The sequence below is a fragment of the Sapajus apella genome, unplaced genomic scaffold, assembly GCF_009761245.1.
Source record: "Sapajus apella isolate SASKATOON/1434 unplaced genomic scaffold, GSC_monkey_1.0 scaffold177, whole genome shotgun sequence".
NCBI classification, from domain to species: domain Eukaryota; kingdom Metazoa; phylum Chordata; class Mammalia; order Primates; family Cebidae; genus Sapajus; species Sapajus apella.
The window spans coordinates 530307-557149 of NW_022437117.1; the positions used below are offsets into that span (position 1 = coordinate 530307).

At 33.5% G+C, this 26843-nt stretch overlaps 1 protein-coding gene across 4 annotated transcripts in view; it reads right to left on the bottom strand.

Moving 5' to 3' along the window:
- TLL1 (tolloid like 1) overlaps positions 1 to 26843 on the bottom strand; it is a 240976-nt gene that overhangs the window by 70522 nt on the left and 143611 nt on the right. For all 4 annotated transcript variants that reach the window (XM_032268275.1, XM_032268276.1, XM_032268277.1 and 1 more), the window contains 4 exons: positions 21335 to 21450; positions 6903 to 7005; positions 4433 to 4549; positions 3145 to 3290 (listed from right to left, as the gene is read on the bottom strand). In XM_032268275.1, the coding sequence (XP_032124166.1) occupies positions 3145 to 3290; positions 4433 to 4549; positions 6903 to 7005; positions 21335 to 21450 (482 nt within the window). The remainder of the gene's footprint in view (positions 1 to 3144; positions 3291 to 4432; positions 4550 to 6902; positions 7006 to 21334; positions 21451 to 26843) is intronic.

A 26843-nucleotide genomic window follows, 5' to 3' on the forward strand; every position in this document is an offset into this window, starting at 1 on the left:
AGTAAGGCACATCACAGCTGGCAATAGGAACATTTGGTGATTCAAAATTTGCTGCTCTGTACACATCTGTGAAGGACCTAGAAAGTACTGCAAATATTAATTTTAGGCTTCTAAAATTTCACTGAGTAGGCAAATTTGCAAATAAAATCAGAATCAAATGTACCTGCGTTTTGATGCTCTTTTAGCTCTCACCTGTGTGATACTAGGTTAATGGTATACACCTAGTTTCCTTATCTAGAAGATTTAGATGTTTATTAGGCACCTTTAAATACTATTACTGGTGAATTTCTTGACACTCAGCATCTCTAGTCTAAATTCAGCATGCCAGGTACTCCATAATCTAAATCTTTATCTATCCAGACTTGTTTCCCTCTCCATGGAAACTTACATGCCTTTAATAAAGAAAGAGTATATTCATTTCTAGCCACCAAACATCACATACTCATACACTGACTTACATATAATCCATCCGCCCATTTATCTCATCTATTACCAAACATTAAGCTCACAAACAATGTTGCTGAAAATACAATGGCCAGTGACACAGGTAAGATCCTAACCCGCTAGTGGTCATATTCTAGTGAGAGAGACAGATAATAAACATGTAGATAAACAGATCTGTATAAATTCCAGTAGTTGGAAGTGCAATTAACTAAAAATAAAACAGAGTGATGATTTAGAGATAATTGTAGGTCAGAAAATATTTTAAGTAGTGTTATCAGACAAGAACTTTTTAAGAAGGTGGTAATTAAGCAGAGATCCAAATAAAGTAATAGCATAAAAGCAAACACCTGGGGCAGAGGAACATCAGTGGCAAATGCTGTGATGCGGGAGTGAGCTTGGTGTTTCTGAGGAAGAAAAAGAGGGTGAGAAGAGCTGACACAGAGGGAGTAAGAAGGAGCCAAAGGCCAAATCACAAGTGCCGTGGCCCATGATAATAGAGTCCAGATGTTATTTTAGGTGTGACTGAAACTCCCTGTAAGTAGAGCAGTGTTGTAATACATTATAAAAGCATCACTCTGGTTGTGAGGTGAAGAATGGGATATGCAGAGCAAGAGTAGAAACCTGAGGCTCTCGCTATGTGTTCCAAGCAAAGAGAGGATGGTGGAAATGGTGGTGTAAAGTCATTGTGTACCGGGTATAGTTTAAGACAAAGCAACTGAAATATGCTGATAGACTGGCTGAAGGGCTTAAGAGAAAAGGTGGAATTAATGATTTTTGTTGGATAAGTGGTGAGAAGAAGTACTGAAATGTGCTGAAATAAATTAAATAAGAGTGAGTTTGGTGAGTAAGACAACATAACCAATGGTTCTGGTTTGGCCATTTAAAGATGAGAGGTCTGTCAGATATCAAAACACGAGGGAGGCAGAAACATAAAGGAATAAAGCAATATGAAGATAGGACTGGAAACTAGAAACAATAAATAAAATGTACTGTCAGCCATCCTACGATATGACTTTTCCGAGGTCATTAAGCATAGTAATCACTGAGTCACTCAGTAAGCAAGTATTTATTAAGTGACTACTATGTGTCTGTACGGTTCTAAGTGCCTAAGACGCAAATCATTTCCATTTGTCCTTATGCTCTCATATTTTTGAAGACTATCACTGCTACTGCATTGATCAATTAAAAAAAAAACTGCAAATCAACTAAGCTAGCAATGTCATGCATCAGTTTCCAGGTTGACAGAATAAATGCATTTTCTAGTATCACATCTATAATTGAACTCCACAAAAAACTGAATTACATATTAAAAGACAGTTAATCTCTTAATTCCTGAAATATCACACAACACAGCAAATACAGACACTGGGTAGATAATGTTTATGAACACTTTTGTCCAAATCATGGGTGAAATTTTTCTACTCATTTTTAGTTCACTATCAACAATAAACTGGTCTATTTGAACAGTATTTGCAAACTTATTAATCCATTAAAATAACAAAGTTCAACTGTCTATCAAATAATGGCAGCAAAGTTTCTAAAAATCCAAAAAAAAATGGGCAGGAGCAAAAAAAATAACATAATGATTAAAGTAGAAAGTATATATTTTTTGGCAATAAACAGAAATCTGTCTGGGAAGTTAAATGGTACATGCAAGGGGACAGAGACAAGTACTAAAGGAGCAGAACACACAGGCTTGAGGATGAGGATGAGAGATTCTCTGGGTTTACTGGTAATGCCTGGATCCTCCTGGTGCTCCTGCTGTCCTACAGACACACGACCATAACCATGGTCACTGTCCTCAGTGGGCAGTTAGTGCTTCTAGTGCTCATTACTACCCACTGAGTAATAAGGGTCATTACTGCCTTTTGATCACTTAGTGAATTAGTCCTCTAATCAGTAAAGACTCCATCTCCAATCACACATCTAAATTTCCAACCCTTGCTAGGACCTACCACCAGCATCTCATCGTTCCTCTCCACTTCAACTTAAGCTCTCAATTTCTAGACCGACCCTTTGATTTAAACATACTCTGGAATTTCTGACACATTCCTCTATTTCTTGGTTTTAAATCCTTAACTCAGTCTCGCTCATCCCATAAAAATGGTTCATGAGCCAGTTTGGTAGTTTTGGAACTGGACTTTGATCCAAAAATTCTGATTAGCTTTTGTTTCTTCTGGCTCTCCATCTAGTAACAAAACGATGCTGCTGATACCCCTGACAAATATTTTTAAGGAAGTTGAAAATTCATAGGAGCATTTAAAATCCATAATTTTGATATAAACAATTATCTGTGTAATGCTAAAAAAAAGGTGAAAAATATTTTGTTCTTCTTACAAAAAAGACTACCTTTTTACCTCTTAATTTAGATGAGAAACAAAAGTTCTGTTATTTAAAGGACCTTCTCAGCAGTCTTGTGAAATAAGCCTGTGCATTTGTCAAAAGAAACTATTGTCAGTACTTCAAACATTCTAATTCAAATAGCACAGATAATGTAAACTCACTTTAATCTTCTTGAAAATGTCTGTGAACTAGGAAAGAAGAAAAACAAAACCTTTTGCTCTTGATGTTGCATTTTATGAGTGATCCTTTACTTCTTTGCTGATTAAAAAGCTGATTCTCTGTTTCTTTGCCGATTTAATGAGGATTCTCTTAAATGCCATTGTCGTTTATGGAGAATATGCGCCAGGAAGACTTTACCTCAAAGGACTGAAAGGTCAGTCCGACGTGGTAGCCCTCAGACACTGTTATTTTCCACACACATTCTTTCATTGGGCGATAGTCATCAGGATAATTAGGAGACTGAATCTGTCCTTCATTTTTACGTATCTCACCTCCACAGATTGCTAAAGAAAGCAAAAAACAAATAACTAAGCCTAGACATGCCATTTCGTTTTCATTGTCTTCTATGTTAAAATTTAAGTTCAGCTCCTGTAGCTCAGTACATAAAGACCAGGCAATAAAAATCAAAGTTGACTGGTTTAATGTAGCAGATATTTATAAGATTAAAAAAAAAAAAAAAAACCTAGTCAAATAACTACCAATATCAGATAATGTCCAAAGAATAGATAGTTTGTAATCCCGTCTTAACAAAAATGCACTTTTTAACCTTTAAAAACTTTTAGTGGCTTTGTGAATTTATTCTCTCTGAGTTTGTTATGTGATTCTCTGAGTTGCTGCCTTTGGCCTTTCGAATGCAGGTAAAATAACTCATCAGAAACAGAATTCATCCCAAACAGAATTCACCGGGGCTGTGGCAGTGAGTTAGTGTCGTGTGTGCAGTGTCTGTGTCTCCCTCTAAATAATCCTCTTCACTGCTAGGCAGTTAATCCTTAAAACAAAATGCTTCAGTTTACTTAAAAGTTTAAAGGAAGCAGAAATCTTCTGTCTTCAAAATTACTTAAATTGCTGTACTAGGAAGTGTCTCCTCCACCCACAACCTGGCAAGAAAGGAGCTTGTTTTAAAGCCAAGAAAACACAATGCCAGTTTATTGTTTCAGAGAAGCATAAAACAAAGCATTTAATAAGTCCTTCCTCAAATGCTGACTCTCTTATTTAGATAAAGCATGGCCCAGAAATCGGCACAATTACTTTCTGTGCAATTTCCTCTAATAAAAAGTATTTCAGGAATACAGGGACCAAACAGACAGAAAATCAGTACAATGGAAAATGATAATTTCTTCATAACATTTTAAAACTATCATGAAACAATGAAACTTTAAGAGTGCTTGCACCAGTTGCTTTTTTCCCCACGCATCCTGAGCACATTCAGATATTATTATGTCACTGATACCAGAAAACAGATTGTTCTTGTAATTTAAATCACTGAGTATTTTTATTAAAATTATCTGTATGAATATTAAAATACAGATTCAGAAAAATTCATAATTTAAAAATATGATCACAATGTCATTGTAATGAAATGAAGAAACGGACATTTCTGTTGAGATATAAGATGAACTACTCCCCAAAATTCAATGTGACTTGCCTTCATAGACAGCTGCAAAGCCTTTTCCTACCCAATTACTGCTGCTACGAAACTCAATCCACATTCTGCTGTCTGTAGAAGTGAGAACTTCAGGTACTTTGTCCCCACAGAATCTACCTAAAAGAAATAAAAGAATAAAGAGAAACTCCTAAGTAGGACTCTATAGTCTACTTTCTTTTCGTACTAGGCACAAATAATATGTAAACACTGACTTAGTTCACATTTCTATTCCAAGTGATTACAGCCACAACTAGGTCTTAATATTTACTTACTAATGGTAGATCAACAAAACAATATCTTCTTATCTATTTATGAAGTATTTGAACATCAGCCTGAAAGTAACTGACTGATGTCAGTATCATTACCATATATAGAAGTAAGATGGTTCCTCAAAAACAGTATTTGAAAAAGATCAAATGATGCATCAAAGTGGGGAATATTATTTAATAGGGAACAGAAAAAGGTGCAAGTCACCCTAAGAAAGTAGTTTCAAATTGTCAGCCTGGCCAACAGCAGGGAAATGACTTGGTTAAGAATGTGCTCTCAGTCAAAGTGGAGTTCTTTATTCAGCCAGGTTCAATAATAACACCTGAGGAAAACCCTGAGGCTACTCTTAATATCTTCTGTACCTGAACACATTCCATCTCTTCTACAAAGCTGTAATATGTAGTGTTATAGGCAAAATAACAAATACTTTCAGGAGACTTGAGCATGAGTTCTAATTTCTTCTAATTCTGTATCTATAAATATGAATTACAACAAATGAATATAATATCTGTCATTCCTTTCTTTCTTCCTCTTCTTTCCACAAATATTTATGCTTATGTCTGCCTTTATGCTCTAAGCTTTCACATGATCACAAAATGCCTAAATACGACAAAAAGCACATGCAATAATTCTACAAACATATTACAATGTTATCCATTTTTATGTGTCTCTGGAAATGGCATACATCGTTTTAGTGTATGAAAAATGGTAGCCAAATTGCATAAAGCAAGTTTGTCCTAACAGCTAACAGGTGAAGACATAGTTTCCTAAATTGCAAAGCAAATTAGAGGCAGGTAATACAGAGTAGTGTGTTTTAAACAAATTAGAGGCAGGTAATACAGAGTAGTGTGTTTTAAACAAATTAGAGGCAGGTAATACAGAGCAGTGTGTTTTAAACTGTAGCGTACATCTGAATTTCTAGGAAATCTATTAAAATGCAAACCCTAATTCAGAGTATATAGAGTGGGATCCAATTTTCTATAATTCTAGCAACTTTCTGGATGATTCTGATGCTACCAGCCTAAGTGCTGCACTTCTTGGAGCACAGTCTTGGAAGATATAGTAGGGAAAGATTTTCACACTAAAACCATGATTACACTGTGTCACTCTGGTCATCCATTATACACTAAGCCATGTCATGCTGATGGTGCCTAAAAGGAAGTGTTTTTCAGAATTTCAACTCTAGATTTGTTTCTCCAATATGAGTTAAATGAAATATTTTTTCTTTGTCCTGTGCATGCACATGTAAAAAATTGCTTTTTCTAGGCTAAGAAAGTAAATGTAGAAGGCAATGGTTTCTTTAACCTGACTTACCAAATTAGTTCAATTACTTTTCTACATATCTCTTGGAATTACTATGGCTGCTGTCAGTTTTAATACAATTGTGTCCATTCAGTAGGTTTTAGATGTTAAAAATTCTATACGGTTCATCAACACAAGGAGAAACTACTTAAAAATAAAGAAAAAGTCACACCCTCAAAAAGGATCAATATAGAGTAGATGTTTGCGTGCTTCAAACAGCTCTCACCTTTAAGTAAAACAGAGGGCAACAGTAAACTGCCTGTGCAAGTTAATAGTGTGGTCTGTGGTTAAACGTTGGCAACAGACTTTCATGAGCACCAAATCTAAGCTACAATTTAAGACACAAACTCCAAGTGTCTTCTCAGCCACAAAAAGCTCTCTGAGAAGCAAAATTGTGATGTCTACAGTAAGAGCTGATATGCTTGGCATAGGAAGCCAGCTACCAAACATGTACCTAATAGCTCTACTACTGGCTTAGCAACAAAACAAAAACAAAACACATAAGTACACTATCTATCTATCTATCTATCTATCTACCCACAGTTAGCTTTTTTTTTTTTAATCAAAACTTATTCTTAAGGCAAAAATACAGAAACATTGTGAGGAGTTCTCATGATAGGCACAATACATGAGAAAACTAGTCTAAATCATTATGTTTAAATCCAGGTATTAAGTTACCTCGTAACTTAAGCTAGCTCAAATTAATTAATCAGTCCATGTATTTATCCATTTGCCTGTCTTTGAGTATTTGGGGTATGGTAGAAAAAAGTATAATTAAAATAAAAATAATGTTAGTCACGTATATTTTTAACTCTAAGATGACTCTTGAAAGAGTTGGTTGATTTTCTTTGGACAGGACAGATTAGATATACAGCCACATAAAAGGTAAAAGATCTCTTACCAAGGAGAGGTGATTTCCTCCAGTACCCATCTCTTACTTCTATGTAGTCATACCAGCACAAACTACTCTTGTATAGATCCATCGTTGTAAAATTTAAAACAATCTGAAAAATGGAGATAAATAAGCAACAGAGTAAAAATGATTCTATCTATAGACAGTGATTTGATTCCTAGAGGTAAGGAGCCCTGGTCTACAGTAAAAATGCATGTATTGCTAATTCCTTTTCTATATTATAATTACCCTAATTTTTTTTCTGAACAAACAGAATTGGTAGTACTTTTCTAAAATATGGATTCAGTACTGATTGATGAAAAAACATCATGTTTTCTCATTCTCTTTAACTGTTTAACATTGTCAGAAGAAGTACAATATGAGTAGTTGAACAAATTAGATATTTTAGCAATTAACCCAAAGTTTCTGTAAAGTTAATCTTGACAATCTTGACAATTGTAAAGCAAATAGAAATTTTTATTCAAGTAGTTTTTTTTTTAAATTTTCCTAATATAAACATGGCTTAAATCGTGAAGAATTCTAATTTTTCCATGAAAATCTTTTAAAAAATAATTTATTTCAAAGACAACCTGTTAGACATCTATAATTATGTTAAAAATAACCACTGTGTGCCATATTCCCAGAACATATAATATCATTGTGTATGTTGCAATGTTTTAAATACAGTCCTAGAAATAGAATTTATCCATCTAACGATAATCAAAGGCAGATGTCACTATGTTTCTCTAGATCCAAATATACGTATCCAAAGACCTTTCAAGTTAGAGCATCTTGTACATGACCCTTATTCTGTGCTTTATTTTGAAATGATGCTGTTGTGTAAAGATAAGAGCAATTCTTGGAAAGACAACTTTCTTACTGCTTTATAAAAGGACTTTACTTTTCAAACAGTTAACTCGTTTTTTTTTTTTTTTTTTAGTTGATTACACCAAAAGTAAAGGCAAACTTACAGGAGAAATGTGCTTATCTGAGGCAATGAAATTCATTTGGATGTTTTTCACATTCAAAAGCTCATTCTAACTCTATCGTGCTTAAAACATCTGAGATGCTTAAGGCTCATAGTGAGCCAGTGCTGTACTCTAGAAATTGTGATGGACTTTGGCCAAAAGCAACAAATTATGAATATTTGAAATGCTCCTAGTACAAAACTATAGTTTGTAGCAATATTCAAAAGTCCTTTTTGCGAAAATACAAAAGGCTGAATGTGAAGTCTCAAAAGATAACAAAGGAAGGAAGAAATAAGAGAAAGAAGAAAGGGAGAGAGGAAGGAAAGAAAGAAGGAAAATAAAAACATAATCAATCAATACTGAATCTATATTCCAGAAAAGTACTACCAATTCTGTGCTGGAAAATATATGCTTCTCCCCTTTTTTGAACACAGTATTTAACAGAAAGGTAAACACTAATTATAGCAAATCAATACTGAATGAATTTACTTCTACCCCAAATGCCACAGATTCACTATAAATATTTCTCATTACATCTCATATCTAGGTACCACAGTGATCACTGATGAAACTGTACACCAAAGTTGGTTTCAAATGTCCATATAGACTAACATGTACTTTCCTAGTAACAAAGGAAGAAATCTGCCGCAGATAAGAAATTAGGGGTACAATTTTTTTAAATGTAGTGCATTAAGTTGTGGAATAAGTTGGGTTTTGTTTGTTTTTGTTTGTTTTGTTTTTGGAGACGGAGTTTCGCTCTTTTTGCCCAGGCTGGAGTACAGTGGCACAATATCAGCTTACTGCAACCTCTGCCTCCCAGGTTAAGGCAATTCTTGTCCCTCAGTCTCCAGAGTAGCTGGAATTACAGGTGCTTGCCACCATGTTCAGTTAATCTTTGTATTTTTACTAGCAGAGGGGGTTTTGCCATGTTGGTCATGCTGGTCTTGAACTCCTGGCCTCAGGTGATCTGCCCACCTTGGTCTCCCAAAATGCTGGGATTACAGGAGTGAGCCACCACACCCAGCCATAAATTGGTTTTAATAGAATCGTTTACTTATTTTTATCTTCCATCTTTGCAGTTTATCTTTTTTTTTTCTGTTTTTCTTTTTCTTCGCCTTATTGTAATTTTCCATTGTTTAATGTTTACAAAAATTTTTTAAATATCCAAAGAAAAAGCATTGATGATTTTTCCCAATACTCCTCAACACTTGATTATCAAAATGCTTTAGTATCTAATTTATTTTTATGAACTTCACAAAATACTTTCTCCTCCATCTCTAATACCAATGCAATGTTAGATTATACTCAGGATATAACTGGGAAATAGTATCTACTATTTTCCTTTAACTTTTTGTTTACTTTATGTGTTCTACAAATGGAGAATACTACCACTGCCTGATATTGCATTTAATTTTGCATTTATATTTTCCCTATACCTACCACCAAGGTTTCAACTCTATTTGATTATGTAAGAACTCATTTTTTATAGCAGAGAGAGCAAAACTTGAACACAGACATAGAAATCCCCCAAGGCTCATCTTCTGGCTTCCTTCTTAGATTGAAAGTTTATAATTTTTATAATGATGTGCTAATAGTTTTACTGTCTTCTTGATGAGGAAAAAAATAAAGCTAAATTAGAAGTATGCGTATTATCAATTTCATCCAAAATTAAAGAGTATGCTTGGACTACAAAACAATAGTTAATATTTGATGTCTTCACACACACACACACACACACACACACACACACACACACACACACTTCGATGGGGATAACCCTAAGCAGAAAATTTTTCTATCTTGCTTTTAATCTTTTAGTTTAAACACCAAGCACTGTGGAGGAACGTAACTGGTCTGACCTTAACATAAAACACAGAGTGGTTTAAAAGTAGAAAATGCAATAAAGACAGGTTTTCTAAAATCAAATCTTAGGGCTCTGACTATAGTAGTAAAATTTTGGCCTTTGACTAAGATTGCTAGCAGAATTCATACTTGAATAACAAATCAAGCACACTTGGAAAGTATCTGGTTGTTTCACATTATATTATTTTATGTAAACATATTACGTCTTACCCCAAAGAATGATCAAATAAAAAATATATAACATAACTGTATACATATTTTCTTTTTGATGTAAGTATAAGTAACAACTCAAAATTAATTATAGCTCCCTTAGAGTATGAGACTGAGGGAACAATTTTAAGATTTCTTATAATCTGTTAGGAGTTTAAGTTGCAACGTTGAATAGATGCAATTGCTGCCAATTGTGCTTATTAAAGACTTTGTTTTACAATGCTGCAGAGGGAAGAATCGTGAAGAAAGGTAGATTAACAGTTCAAGGCACTAGATGTCTACAAGTCTCAAGAGAAAGATATATAATCAATGAACTTTTTTTCAGCACAAATAAGACATTATTGGCTACCTAAACAAATTCCATGAGCACCACTAACAAAGGCCAATTAGCAAAATATTTGCACCACACGTTATAAGGCTGAGGATAGAGAATGTACAAACCTTGTCAATTAGACTGATATTATTACATGGCTCTTTAGAGAGGGATATTGGAATCAAAACAGCAAGATAAAAATAGATTGCTGTGTTACAGCCAGAAGAAGCCTGGAGAAATCTAATAAACTTTCTAGAGTGATGATAGGGTTTTCCCCCCACAACCCACTCAGAAGTAAGGCTCAGAGAGAGTAAATCAGGGATCAATAAACTATAGCCAATGGGTCAAATTCTGCTTGCAGCCTGTTTCCATAAAAGTTCTATCAAAATCATTCCTCTACCACACGTTGTTTATGTCTGTTTCAATGCTACAGTGTTAGAAATCAGTATTTGTGACAAATACTGTATAGCCTGCAAAAAAAAAATCAGTATTTGTGACAAATACTGTATAGCCTACTGTATAGCCTATCCCTTCCACCTGTTCAACCAAGTGAGAATGCAAGAAGAAGCAGAGAGTGAGAACTAACCAGACACCTGAATCTACATTCACCTTGATCTTGGGATTCTCAGCCTCTACCTCTGTGAGAAATAAATTTCTATTGTCCATAAATTAGTTAGTCTAAGGTGCTTTGTTATAGCAGCATTAATGGACTGAGACTTCTCTTTCCTAAATTCCTACTATGCCCCTATATCTTTTTAATTGCCAATTTCTATAGATAATATTCTATAATATCCCTAAAAATACTCCTCCCTCTTTTTTTTCTTTTTCACTGTTAATGCTGACTACTACTTTTTCTGAATATAATACAATAGTTTCACAAGATGTGCTGTGGCTTATAATTTTACCCTTCTCCATTTCTTCGTACACTTTGTGGCCATGGTCATCTCAATACAGTTTGTTTCCCATCAAGGTTTTGAAATCAATGACTCTAGTCATAACCCAACTTTGCTGCCTCACCGTTCATTATCTCAAGCACATAAGCTTCATTCCACTCATCCCTAACTTCTTGCTATTGTGCTCTGGCAAAGTATCCCAATCTCAGCATCTATTCCCATTCCTTTACTTAAAGTTAAAAACTCTACACTTTCCCCTTCCCTGTTCCTTGAAATTCTTCACATCACTCAAAATCTTTATTAAACGCTACCATCTCTTCAGTCATGCCTGGATCTTCCAACAAGATCTGAGCTTTCCTAAAGTCCATCAAAAACTGTATTTTTTCAGTTATTTTTCAGAGTTTAGACATTATATTACTAGGTTATAAGTTTATGATAGCAAGAATTGATTTCACACATCAAAAGATATACCTATTTTAATAGAATAAAAATGTATTTATGTAGTAATTGCTAAATTTAAGCAATGTCTTTGGCAATATAAACATATTATTGTGAATTGACTCTAAATCATAGGTAAGTGGTTAAAAAGAAATATTTGCAAAAAATAGTCCATAGTTTCTAAATGGGCTATATAGGAAAAGAGAAAATTTTAAGTCTATTCAAGACATAAGCAATCTGCCCTTGTTCAAAGGCTAGTCAATTCTAAGGGATGCAAGAATCAATAGTATGCACTTCTATCAGCTCAATACAGCCACCCTCCTAGCTGCACATTCTGTATTATTGCCAACATCAAGAATAGCCTTAAATTCAACAGAAATCCCTCTGTACCTTTGGAGGCTCAATCCAAGAAAGACATACATGTGAACTGAAATTCTTATTTTTTAATTGTGGTACAATTATGTGTGCACAATATAAAATTTACCATTTTAATAATATTTATGTGTACAGTTCTGTGCATTAAGTACATTCACATTATTGTCCAACAATGACTGTATTTTTTAAAGAGAATATTTTTCTCCTGCCCGAAATAACATATGCTTAATGCAGATAATTTTTTAAAGGAACAAAGAAGAAAAAAAACTATTTGCAAACTCAGCTGGTAGAAATAAGCATGAATTTGATATATATACTTCCATAAATTTGTTTCTAATATACATAATTTAAAATTTGGACATTCTCATACCACTGACTTTTGATCTGCCTTAAAAATTTTATGATATATTGTAAAACATTTTCTCAAATCAGAGTTTTCTTTAAGCTTTCAAAATTAATTTTGTTTCCAATTTTCATTATTTTAATAAACAGCTACATTTGTGCACACTCAAATAATTGTTCTGGGATAAATACCTGGGCAAAAGTGCAGGTACAGTTTGTAAAATGTAATACAAATTACCCAATGTTCTTCAAAAAAATTATATTAATTTCTACTTTGAGGAGTTATCTTTATGATCACTTGATATGAACATTCAATTCCATCATTACTAACATGACAGGTGAAACATGACAATTTTGTTAGTTTAAATAGCATTTATCTGATAAAGAATAAGAATAAACAACTTCATATATTAATTGAATATCTACTTGCATTGATATTCTACTTCAATAAATTTTCTACTTTCTCAGTCATTTTCTGCTGTGGGGTGAATCTTTAGTTATTGGTTTATAACAGCTCTCTACATATGAATAACCCAATGGTCCCTCATCCTTATGTGTTATAATAGTCTCCAATTTCATTTTTATTTATGCATTTTATATTTTTATAAAACTAATTTTATATGGATGATCTGAACAAGTTATTTTAAATTTTCTTATTTTCAACTCATGTATTCAACATATCTCTTTCAGAAAGAAAAACGAAACACTGTTTTCTTTAGAAAATATGCAATATGAAGTAAAAGTTGTTTAATTTTCACATATCCTTTAAAATGATTTAAATATTATTTACTGAAAAAATCAATTTCCCAATTTATTTGAAAAACGATCCTTATAAGTGTATGACAGAAGTCTTCTATGCCCTCAGGCATAATTCTGGTCTTTTTAGTTTGTCCATTGATACAGAAGACTTTTTTGACATTGAATTACTGATGCTTCATAATATTTTTCTACTATCTTATAGTGCAATCCACTATCCTGCATTACCATTGTTTGTGAATTTGCCATGGTTATACCAACTATTTTATTTTTAAGATAAACTCTAGAAAAATTTGGTCTAGTACAAAACAAAAATCTATTGGAAGTTTATTTGGAATTACTATACATTAATTTGAGAACTGATAATTTAGAACCCTATACTTTTACATTTTGGTTCATGATGTGTTATTTTGTTTATTTTAGTCCCACAGTAAAGTTTCTGGTTTTCTAAAATATGTTATATTTTAATATATTTGTTTTTATTTGAATACCTCTAGTCTTGCTTAATTTTGGGTTATTTTGAATTTTAGAGAAAAAAAATCCCTATAATTAAAGAAAACTTTAGTAATTAGCTCTACCAAATGTCAGATGCCTCGCATGTGATGTTAGATAGGTTACTCAATTCTTTCTCTTCAGTTTCTTTGATAATTCTAGTACTGACCTCAGGAGGGTGCTGAGGAGATTAGAGAAGCTTGGCACAGAACCTAATATAGTGTAGGCACTCAGGAAATACTAGGTTTTTTCTATTTATTGTATTTTTTTAAAAAATCCTTCTACTCCTAATTATTCAATTGTTTATCACTAAACATATACATTGAATTCTAATTCACTATTTCTGAACATTTTCAGTTTTTTTTTTATTTTGACCTATCATTTTTCAAATTAACATATCTTATAACTTTGAAATACTCTCATATTATTCAAATCAGAAGAACTTCAGGCCAGGCATGGCTCATGCCTGTAATCCCAGAATATTGGGAGGCCGAGGCAGGTGAATCACTTGAGCTCAGAAGTTCAAGACCAGCCTGAGCAACATGGTGAAACACTCTCCCTTATAAAAATACAAAAATTAGCCAGGTGAGGTGGTGACTGTCTGTAATCCCTGCTACTCAGGAGGCTAAGGTATAAGAATTGTTTGAACCGGGCAGAGAAATTTGCGGTGAGCCAAGATTGTGCCATTGCACTCCAGCCTGGGCAACAGAGCAAGACTCCATCTCAAAAAAAAAAAAAAAAAGAGTTGCAATTGTCATAATTTATAAAATTTATAAATAATACAGATTGATTTAACTTATTTATATAACAGCCATGTGTTTATATTCATATAATAAGCTGTATATTGCTCTATTTTTATTGCATGGTATGAGATGTGCCTTTCAGAATTTTACTTGTTTAAAAAATAAATGAATAGCCTTCACAGTGTTTGTAATACTTTTAAGATACATTTTATCACATGAGAGGTATCCAAGAATTTAGGAAAACTGCCTTGAGAAATCATCTTGAGCAGCTTCATTTTATGAATATTTCTTTGTTCATTCATTTTATATGGGTATTAACTTATCAAATTTTTAGTGCTCATTAAATCTCTTTTGATAACTTAATGTCCAAAACTGTACATTTAAAATGTTTGAAATGAAGGTATTTTTGCAAGCTTTGATTTATAACAAAGGTGAATATGCAGCCAACTATATCCAGTGAAACTATACTTTCATAAATTGAAGTAAAAAATCCATTTTCAAACAGAAAAAAACGTAAATTTTAAAAGCAATCTATAATGTAACCTATAGGCAGGACCAAAATAAGCCATAATAAAAGTCAGAAAAATGAGTGGATATGCTTAATAACCAGAATATATAAAAACTTCTACAGTTGAACAACAAAATCAAATAATCTGATTTAAACATTGGCAAAAGGCTTGAATAAAGATTTCTACAAAGACGTTATACAAACAGCCTTTAAGCACGCAAAAAGGTGCCCAAGTAATCACTAGAAGATGTTCACTAGTCATCAGAAAAATTTAAATCAAAACCATAATGAGGTATCATCTGACACATAGCAGGATGGCTACTACCAAATCAACAGAAAATAACAAATGTTGGTGAGGATGGAAATAAATTAGAACCCTGACGCACTCTTAGGATTTTGAAATAATGCAACCACTATAGAAAAGAGCATAAATGTTCTTCAAAAACTTAAACATAGAATTACCTTATGATTCAGGAACCTCATTTCTGGATAGATAACCAAAATAATTGAAAACAGGGTCTCTGAGAGATATTTGCAATCTCAGGTTCCTATCAGCACTATTAAAAATGCTCAAGAGGTAGAAGCAACCCAAATGTCTACGAATGAATGAAAACATAAAGAAAATGTGGTGTATTCACACAATGGAATATTATTCAGGCTTTAAAAGTAAATCCTGTCACATGGATGAACCTTGAGGGCATTATGCTAAGCGAGATAATCCAGTCACAAAGGGACAAATACTCTATGATTCAAGTCATATGACGTATCTCAAATTCACAGAAACAGAATGCAAAATGATGATTGCCAGGCACAAAGGGATGGAGGGAAAAGGGATTTGTTGGGTTTAGTAAGTATGGAGTTACAGTTTTGCAAGATGAAAAAGTTCGGAGATCTGTTTCGCAACAGTGTGAATATACGTAACATACTGAACAGTACAGTTAAAAATAGTTAAGGTGGTAAATTTCATGCTATGTAGTTTTTACCATAATAATATTGTGGTTTATTTTGGGACAATAAATAATGAAAATCCTTGGTAGTATTTGCACATGTAAAAATAATGTTAAGTGCAAAAGACAATGGTGTTTCATTTGTGTGATTTAAAAAAAGGCATCAACAAATATGCAAAATATTATCTTATAAAAAGGGAATAATCTTAAATGTTTTAAGATTCTTTTTTGAATTTGGAAAAGGCTAAAGATACCAATTAAATATAACTTTGTTAAGAATGAGAGCTGGTAGAAAGAGGGTATCAAATGATAGAATATGCATTTAAAACTTTCAAACCAGAAGAGAGAAAAATACGAAATGAGAAAAAAGCTGTTTTGATTACAGTAGTCTTGTAATATAGTTTGAAGTCAGGTAGCGTGATGCTTTCAGCTTTCTTTTTTGTTTTATGCTTTTAGTTTTTTTTTTTTTTTTTCTCAAGATTGTCTTGGCTATGCAGGCTCTTTTTTGTTTCCATATGAAGTTTAGCATGTACTGGTACCAAAACAGAGTTATAGACCAATGGAACAGGACAGAGGCCTTAGAAAGAATGCCACACAGCTACAATCATCTGATCTTTGACAAACCTGACAAAAACAAGCAGTGGAGAAAGGATTCCCTATTTAATAAATGGTGCTGGGAAAACTGGCTAGCCATATGCAGAAAGCTGAAACTGGACCACTTCCTTAAATCTTACACAAATATTAACTCCAGATGGATTAAAGATTTAAATATAAGACCTTACATCGTAAAAGCTCTAGAAGAAAACCTAGGCAATACCATTCAGGACATAGGCATGAGCAAGAACTTCATGACTAAATATCAAAAGTAATGGCAACAAAAGCCAAAATAGACAAATGGGATCTAATTAAACCTAAGAGCTTCTGCACAGCAAAAGAAACCAACACTAGAGTGAGCTGGCAACCAGTAGAATGGGAAAAATTTTTTGCAATCTACCCATCTGACAAAAGGCTAATATCTGGAATCTACGAACTTAAACAAATTTACAAGAAGGAAACACAACCCTATCAAAAAGTGGGCAAAGGATATGAACAGACACTTTTCAAAAGAAGATGTTTATGCAGCCAACCACTAACATATGAAAAAAAGCTCATCATCATCACTGGTCATCAGAAAAATGCAAATTAAAATCACAATGAGATACGACCTCACACCAGTTAGAATGGCGATCATTAAAAAAATCAGGAGACAGATGCTGGATAGGATGTGGAGAAATAGGAATGCTTTTACACTGTTAGTGGGAGTGTAAATTACTTCAACCATTGTAGAAGACAGTGTGGTGATTCCTCAAGAATCTAAAACTAGAAATACCATTTTACCCAGCAATCCCAGTATTGGATATATACCCAAAGGATTATAAATCATTCTATTATAAAGACACATGCACACACATGTTTACTGCGGCACTGTTCACAATAGCAAAGACTTGGAACCAACCCACCAATGTCCATCAATGATAGACTGACTAAAGAAAATGTGGCACATATACACCATGGAATACTATGTGCCATAAAAAAGATGAGTTCATGTCCTTTTGCAGGGACATGGATGAGACTGGAAACTATCATTCTCAGCAAACTGACACAAGATCATAAAACCAAACACCGCACGTTCTTACTCATAAGTGGGTGTTGAACAATGAGAACACACAGACACAGGAACATCACACACTGGGTATTTTGGGGGCTGGGGTTTAGGGGAGGAATAGCAGGCGGTGAGGCGATTGGGGAGGCATAGCATTAGGAGAAATACCTAATGTAGATGACGGGGCAATGGATGCAGCAAACCACCACCAGAGAATGTGTATACCCATGTAACAAACCTGCATGACCTTCACATGTTCCCCCAAGCTTAAAGTATAATAAATAAATTTTTAAAAAAGAAATAAGACAAAAGCAAAATGTAGTTCAATACATAAGAAGGCAAAGGGGGAGAACAAAAAAGGCATGGATTACAATGTAAATAAGAAATAAAAACACACCAATAGTCACAATAAATAGAACTACAATAAGCTCACTAACTAAAGACAAAACTTGCCATCATCGATTAAACGAAAAATAAACTGGACTGTAGACTGTCTAAAACACCCCAATAGTCATGATAAACAGAACTACAATAAGCACTATAATTAAAAACAAAGCCTGCCATTCACTGTCTAAATAAAAATAAACTGAATTGGATATCTGAAACAAAAAGTTGGAAATTATTGAATGTTTAGAGCAGGACAAAGATATACCTGGTAAACATATTAATCAAAAGATAAATGTAGCTTTATTAATAATAGACAAAATAGAGTTTTACCTGAACCATTTCTAGAAATAAACAAACTCATTATACAGTGATAACAGTTTAATACATCAGAGAGATAAAATATAATAAACATGCATATAAAATGATACAGCATAAATTAAAACAATAATTAACAAGACTGTAAAGGCAATTAACAAATTTACCACAGTGACAAGTATTTGTAAATATCTGTTAAATCCAACAGACACAACAATAATATAGAGACTATATGAATATCACAATTAAGATGAATGCACCGAACCATTGCACAAAACATATTTTTAAAGCAAAGATTAGTCATGAATACTGGTCACTTCCAAGGTCATATCAGGCTGAAGCTATTGAGAAGACACAATGATAGTCCTTTACCTAAATGTGACACAAGGAGAGATAAATAGGAAAGGATGTTTGAAAAAACAACGTTTGCAAAGAAGAAAAACACATTACAGAAAAAAAAATATATGGGTTAAGGAGAAATAACAAACAACAGAAAAAATTAGAATTGAAACATAACAAATACTCTATTTTACGCTGGTGGAATTCAGGTAAGGTAGTTCTGAAGGGAAAATTACAGCCTTCAATGTTTACATTGGAAAAGAAAACATGCTTGAAATTAATGAGTTAAATTCCCAGCTCAAGAAGTAAGAAAGAAAAAATCCAGCAGAATGAAACCAAATATTAGGAGAAAGAGAATAAGAAAATAATAAAGACACAAGGATTAAAATGAGTTAATATTGTTCATTGGCCTCTTAAAACAATCCAATTTATTCACTAATCATAAATAATATTAAGAAAAATAATAGAGAAAATGATAGTTTTTTTCTTCCTATTTGCAACATTTTTGGAAATATACTTTTATAGATAATCATACATACAAGAAAAGTAAATTAACACTGAATGCTAATGGTGAGAGTTTTGAAGTTGGACAGGAGAAATGTTTTTCCCAGATATTAACTTGCTGTTGTGAAACAATTTAATTGGGTTAATCTTGCTCCCAAACTTTTCATGTTGTATGAGGTTTTCTGACTCTTATTACAAGAACTTCCATAGAAATTGATCAACACCTATAACCATATTACAACAAACTTACAATTCTTAAATTAAAAATAACTATACCAAGAACTATGCATGCATTCATGTATTCCAAGTCAGTTGTAACTTTTTGCATCTAGAAACTATTTATGTTACATGAGTGTTTGATTCAGAGTTTCCACTGTGAATATTACAAAAACCTAGACAACTCCATACCATGATTATCTCCTAATAACTTTCAGTTATCATAAGAACATCAAACTTGTTTTAAAAAATTGCAATTGCGTTACCACCACAGCCAATGATAGTACTTGAGTTCTTCCAGCTAAATAAGAATCAAAGGCAAACTACAAACTACCCATAGGTAGTTTTTCAACTCGTTTCCCCCTTTCCATTCTTCCCCATCTAATAGTCTTCAGTGTCTATTATTCCCATGTTTGTGTCTATGGGTGCTCAATATTTAGCTCCCACTTATAAGTGAGAACTTGTGGTATTTAAATTTCTGTTCCTGTATTGATTCATTCAGTATTATGGCCTTCAGCTCCATCCATGTTGCTACAAGGACAAGAGTTCGTTCTTTTTTTATGGCTGTGTAGTATTCCATAGTGTATACATACCACATTTTCTTTATCCAATCCACCACTGATGGGCATCTAGGTTGATTCCATGTCTTTGCTATTGTAAATAATTTTTAATTTCTTCTTGAGTAAGAACTTAGTAGCAATATTTTCTGGAAATTTTGTCCATTTTAGTCAATGTTTTTCAGTTATTGACACAATGTTCACATGATTCGTTTATTCTCATTTTGTTGCCTGAAGACTCTATGGTTATAACAATCTTTTAAAATCTTTTTTCCCAAATATTAGATAATTGTGCTTTCTCTATTATTCTTCATCTTTCTTAATCAAACATGTTTTCATCTATTTCCTTGGGATTTTTGTCTATTTTTTTTTTCGAGACAGAGTTTTACTTGTATCACCCAGACTAGAGTGCAGTGACGCAATCTTGACTTGCTGCAACCTCCACCTACTGGGTTCAAGTGATTCTCCTGCCTCAGACTTCCAAGTAGCTGGGATTGCAGGCACTTGCCAACATGCCCAGCTAATTTTTGTATTTTTAGTAGAGATGGGGCTTCACCATGTTGGCCAGGCTGGCCTCAAACTCCTGATCTCGAGTGATCCACTCGGCCTCCCAAAGTGTTGGACTTACAGGCGTGAGCCACCACATCCAGCCTTGTTTATTTTGTTTGTTTGTTTGTTTTCATAGTCTTGCTCTGTCACCCAGACTGGAGTACAGTGGTGGGATCTCACCTCACTACAGCCTCCCTATCCTGGGTTCAGGTTCAAGTGATTCTCATGCATCGGCACCCCAGAAGAGCTGGACTTACAGCTTTGTGTCACCATGACAAGCTAATTTTTGTATTTTTAGTAGAGATGGGGTTTTGCCATGTTGGCCAAGTTGGTCTCAAACATATGACTTCCAATGATACTCCCACCTTGACCTCCCAAAGGGCTGGGATTACAGACATGAGCCACCGCACCTGACCCATTTCCTTGTTTTTTTTCTTTTAAGTTAATTCTAACTATCAACTTTGTTCATACTTCCTAACATATGCTATTTTCATGCCACTAATTTTATCTTTTACCATTTCCTTTTTAAATATCTTTCTTTTATTTTATTGCTCTTTTTCTAACCTCTTCATATGGTTGTCTAGGCTCATTAGTTTGGGGTCTTTCATATTTCCTAATGTAAGTATTTAAGTCTGTGAATTTTCTTTCAGTTAAGTACTACTCTAGTTGCATTTTACAGGACTGGTATTCAATATTTTTCTTATATTATAGTTGAAAATAGTTTACAATTTTCATTATAATTTTTTCCTGGTTAAACTGGACATTTAGATGTATATTTTAAAATCTTAAAATATATAGGGATTTTTAAAGTGTCTTTCTGATACTGATTTTACCACAATTCCTTTTGTATCTGAGAGTGTAATTTGTATTATTTCATCCCTTCTATTGAATTAAAATTTTTAAAATTATATCTTTCAAAAAAAATTCCTGGAATTTAAGCAATTTCCATTATGAATTTTCTGAACTTTTTAGTCTATTTGAAAGATCAAACAAAAATAAAGGAAAAAGCAAATTTATATTTGAAGTGAGGTGAACCTTTGTACTTATATGAGAGTAAAATAGTAGGCTTGATGGTATAAGCTACCTTCTCCCCTGGGGTCACAGAAACTCTCCAGATGCAGTGTGTATAAGAAGGATAGCCATTGGGAAATCCTGGAGAAGAAAGATTGCCATTGGATTCTTGTAGGGTTTCTCCACATGCTGAAATGAAAAAAGATATAAGATCATTTGTTAATTTATATAAAGGACATGAATATCATAAATAAAGCCTTGAAGGGTTTTGGTATTAAATGACCAAATATTTGTATTTCATAGAAGTAGTTTCTTTTCTAAGTAAATTTCTTTTTATGTCCCTCTTACCAAAATTCCAGTATATTTAATGGCATCACTATGGTAAATCACTGAACGAAATTTTAAGATAAATAATCTGGCATTCATAAAATTCTTCCTCATTGAAACCATTCTCATTCATTTCCAAGGAGCCAGTAGCCACTCTAAAGTACACCCATATTCAGATTCAGGCCAGTGATACCTTCATGATATGGTTCTGGGGCCATGTGAAACATTTCAATAACATATTTGTTTTAAATTGAGGCTAAGTTTAAGTGAATACCATATCAAGTTTTAAAAATATTGAATAATAACTGAGTAGTCAACAAAGGCTCTAAGAAAATGTCCAACACAATAATCTTTTTTCAAAATAAGTATATACATATAATATATATATATTAATATATATATTATATATTATATATTAATATAATATATAATATATAATATATATAAACATCATGGAAGATTTAAATTTTCCAAAAAGATGCATATATTTATTTACTTTTCTCTGTTGATGTTAAGTAAAAATTGCTGAAAAAGCAACTTGTGTATTTTCCTCTTACTAGGTTTGTTTAATTCCCCAGTCATTTGAAACAGCAAAGTACTAGCTGCACAGCATCAGGGTCTGTGTTCATCCAAGGCTAGTTCTCAGCACCATTCTACAATGAACTTCCCTGTTGCTCTTGCAAGACATGCTATGTGCCACATGAACCTAGGCTGCTTCAAGCATCCTCGGCTCAAGAATAATTCCTTCACTGCAGCCAGTCCTCTTTATAACCTTCACTCAACAATTTGAAAGAACAGTTTCTTCCCTCTGAAGGACACTGCAATCAAAACGGAGCTATTATCTTATTCCAGGGCCTTAGCTACCAGCAGGTGAACTCTCATCTCATCGAATTCTCAATAAATTATAAATGGATCTGGATAGCTTGTGTTAAATAAAGAAAGACAGTGAATTCAAAAACATAGAACTCTAAAAATAGACGATATAAATATTTATTCAGAAAAATAGATATTATGTTTGTACAACACAATAAATTTAAAGTAGGAGTAAGTAATGTTTAGTCTGATGAACAGGCAGACAAAAGCAACTTTAGGACAAAATAAAAAAGCTCAAGGTCAAGAATACATAAATCAGCACTGTTCTATAAATCATCTAGGGCAGTTGATAAATGTAAGGTTAAAAGAAGTCTTAGAAAAATGAAAATGTATTAGGATTTTACTAATGCAAACAATGTGCTTCTAAATAGGATCAGTAGAATGCTAAATAATGATTTGGGATTTATGTTTCTATAAAAAAAATCTATAATTAACAGCAGTTTAAGACTAAATTCTGTAGCAACTTAAAATCCCAGCAAGTCACAGAGAATGCCAGTGCTGAATTTCCCAAAGTGCAATTAAATAAATTAAATATATTTAATCCATAAAAGTATGCATACAATACTGTTCTGATTAAGAAGATACATACTTGCTAAACAAAATACAACATACACTAAAAATTAATAAGTCTATAATATAGTACCTGATTATAATGCAAGAAGTACAAACGTGTATACTCAAGTTGTGGGAATTACTTGTGAATTTTCTTCAATAAATGTGATTGTCCCAGGCTAGCTGACCCCTGCTACATAAGATGTTTCAGAATTTGCTGATTTATTCTCAGATACAAAAGTCAAACTTTATTATTTAAAAAAACTAAAGGAAAATTAGAAAAAAAAGTTGGCACTACTAAGTTGAAATGCTTGCACTGTCCATTGACAGCAAGGTGAGTTGATAAGATGACATAAGTTTTTTAAAACTTAATTTAATTTAATTTTAGAGACAGTCTTAATTTATCACCTAGGCTGGAGAGTGCAGTGGTGCAATCTCAGCTTACTGCAGCCTCCACCTCCTAGGTTCAAGCAATTTTCTTGCATTAGTCTCACAAATAGCTGAGATTACAGGTGTGAGCCATCACTCCCAGCTAATTTTTGTATTTTTAGTAGAGATGGAGGTTTCTCCATGTTGGACAGGCTTGGTCTCACAGCTTGTGGAGCTATGTCATCTGGCAATAGATGAGGGTGCGTTACAGTAGTAGAGTGCTCCCTTAGAGTTCTAAGGGATCATATTCTTTCTTAATACAACAGTGCATAAAGAGACTTTCCTCTCCTGTCTCTAAAACCAAGAGCAAGAAATGGCAATGAAAACAATTGCAAACTAAAAGAAACTTATCCTCATACTATCTGCTTCAAAATCTAACCTATTTCTATATTGAGCTTTTTCATAATGAGTATGCATTGACTGTGCAATAACTATTTGTGGTTTCATATACCGAACTAATTTATATTTTTGGCATATATAAGTAAATATAAGAATAGATTACAAGATGTTTATCAGCTATATATTTCATAAAATGAGAGTATTATTTTAAGGAAAATTAAAATGTATATGTTTTAATGCTATCACTCTTCTGATACATTAAAAAATGTATATATTATTTAATAAAGTTCAGTAGTTTTTATAGCCAGCCTTTTAGAAACTTGCCCTTTTGGACTCAAGGCCCCACATGTTACAGACCATAAAAGCCACAACCCTGAATAACTCTATTCTTTAACAGTCAGTATTCTTTTCAAGATTAGCCTCTACGAAACAGTGCTATAAAAATGCAGATCTAATAAAGTTGAGCAAAAACTGATGAGAAAAAAAGCTGGCATTAAAGGTAGCCAAATATATTTATTGGCTTTATTTGCCAGCATTTCTGTAATTTTTTAATTTTGACTTTTATTTTAGATACAAAGAGCACATGTATAAGACAGTTACATGGGTATACTGCACCCAGGTAGTGAGCATAGAAACTAACTGGCAATTTTTCAACCCTTGTGGCCTCTCACTCTATCCCCTCTAGTAGTCCATAGTGTCTACTGTTTCCATGTTTATGTTCATGTGTGCTCAATATTTAGCTCCCACTTATAAGTGAGAACATGCAGTATTTGCTTTTCTGTGCCTGTGTTAGTTAATTTAGGATTATGGCCCCCAGCTCCATCCATGTGTCTACAAAGGACATGACTTCATTCTGTTTATGACTGCCTAGTATTCCAGGTCTATAGGTACCACATTTTAAAAATCCAGCCCACCATTGATGGGCAACTAGATTGATTCTGTGCCTTTGCTATTGTAAATAGTGCAGTGATGAACATGAGAAGCATGTGCTCTTTTGGCAGAACAATTTATTTTCTTTTGGATATATACACAGTAATGGGATTGCTGGGCTGAATAGTAGTTCTGTTTTAAGTTCTTTGAGAAATCTCCAAACCACTTTCCACAGTGGCTGAAGTAATTTAAATTTCCATCAACAAGTATATGTGTTCCCTTTAATTTACAGCCTCAGCAGCATCTATTGCTTTTCATCTTTTTAATAACAGCTATTCTGACTGGTGTGAGATGATGTCTCATTGTAGTTTTGATTTGCATTTCTCTGATGTTTAATGATGATGACCATTTTTTTTTCATAAGAGTGTTAGTGCTTGTATGTCTTCTTTTGAGAAGTTATTTGTTTATATCCTTTGCTTATTTTTTTAATGGGGTTATTTGTTTTACTTGCTGATTGGCTTAAGTTCTTTATAGATTCTGGATATTAGGTCTTTTTCAGATGCGTAGTTTGTGGATATTTGCCTCATTCTGTAGGTTTTCTGTTTGCTTTGCTGTTGGTTTCTTTTGCTGTGTAGATGCCATTTAGTTTAATTAAGTCCCACTTGTCCATTTTTATTTTTGTTGCAATTGCTTTGGAGGACTTAGTCATAAATTCTTTCCCAAGGTAGAGGCCCAGAATAGAGATTCCTATGTTTTATTTAAGGCTTCCTATAGTTCGAGGCCTTACATTTAAATCTTTAATTCATCTTGAGTTAATTTTTGTATATAGTGAAAGGTAGAGTCCAGTTTCATCCTTCTGCATATAGCTAGTCAGTTATCCCAGTGCCATCTGTTGAATAGGAAGTCCTTTCCCCATTGCTTGTTTCTGTCTGCCTTTCCACCAGAAATTTCTAACAAAAGAGTAAGAATAAAACAAACTCCAAAGGAGTACTCAGTTTTACAACCCCCTCCTCTCCGTTTGAAAACCAAACACAGTCAGATCTCAATTTATATGCTCTCTTCTGGGACATTTACACATAAGTCATCCTATTTAGAATTATATGTACAGTTATAAATCTTAAACTCTATTCAATTTATGTGCTTGGAGTTATTGGTAAACCTACTGCATCTGTGTAATAATGTCATTTGGCCCATGGTAAGTAAGTATATTTATGCCAATATCATTGTCCTTAACCTGATAAATCATGAGTGCACCTCGTTTAAGGAAAAGAAGAATCTTAAACATATAACCATATGCAGGGCTCAAAGCTAACTATTTCAGAAAGAGAAAGAAACAAAAAGGGAGATAGATACATCCACATGCACACAGTGGCTGAGAGGGGAAGAGAAAGAAACATAGGAAATGAGAGAGAACAAGAGAAAGACAGGGAGCTATTTGGTGAATATTAAAAAGTCTATCTCATACCAATCAAAATGGTCATTATTAAAAAGATGAAAAGCAATAGACACTGGTGAGGCTGTGGATAAAGAGAATGCTTACACACTGTTGTTGGAAATAGAAAGTAGTTCAGCCATCATGGAAAGGAGTTTGGAGATTTCTCAAAGAACTTAAAACACAACTACAATTCAACTCTGCCATTTTATACTAAGCATATATCCTAAGGAAAATAGATCATACCACCAAAAAGACACATGCACTGGTATGTTCATCGCAGCACTGTTCACAATAGCAAAGACATGGAATCAACCTAGATGTTAATCAATGGTGGATTGAATAAAGAAAGTGTGATACATATACACCATGAAATACTGCACAGCTGTAAAAGGAATGAAATCATGTCCTTTGTAGCCACATGAATGGAGATGGAGGCCATAATCCGAAGTGAATCAACTTAGGAACAGAAGACCAAATACCACATATTTTCACTTATAGGTGGGAGCTGAACATGGAGTATGCATGGACATAAACATGAGAACAACAGACAGTGTGGACTACTGGAGGGGAGAGAGTGGAAGGCGGCAAGGTTTGAAAAACTACCTATTGGGTACTATACTTAGAACCTGAGTGACAGAATCATTTGCAGCCCAGACCTCAGCATCACAAAACATTCCCATGTAACAAACCTGCACATGTAACCCTTGAGTCTAAGATAAAAGTTGAAAAAAAAGGCCAAGAAGAAAAAATCATTCAC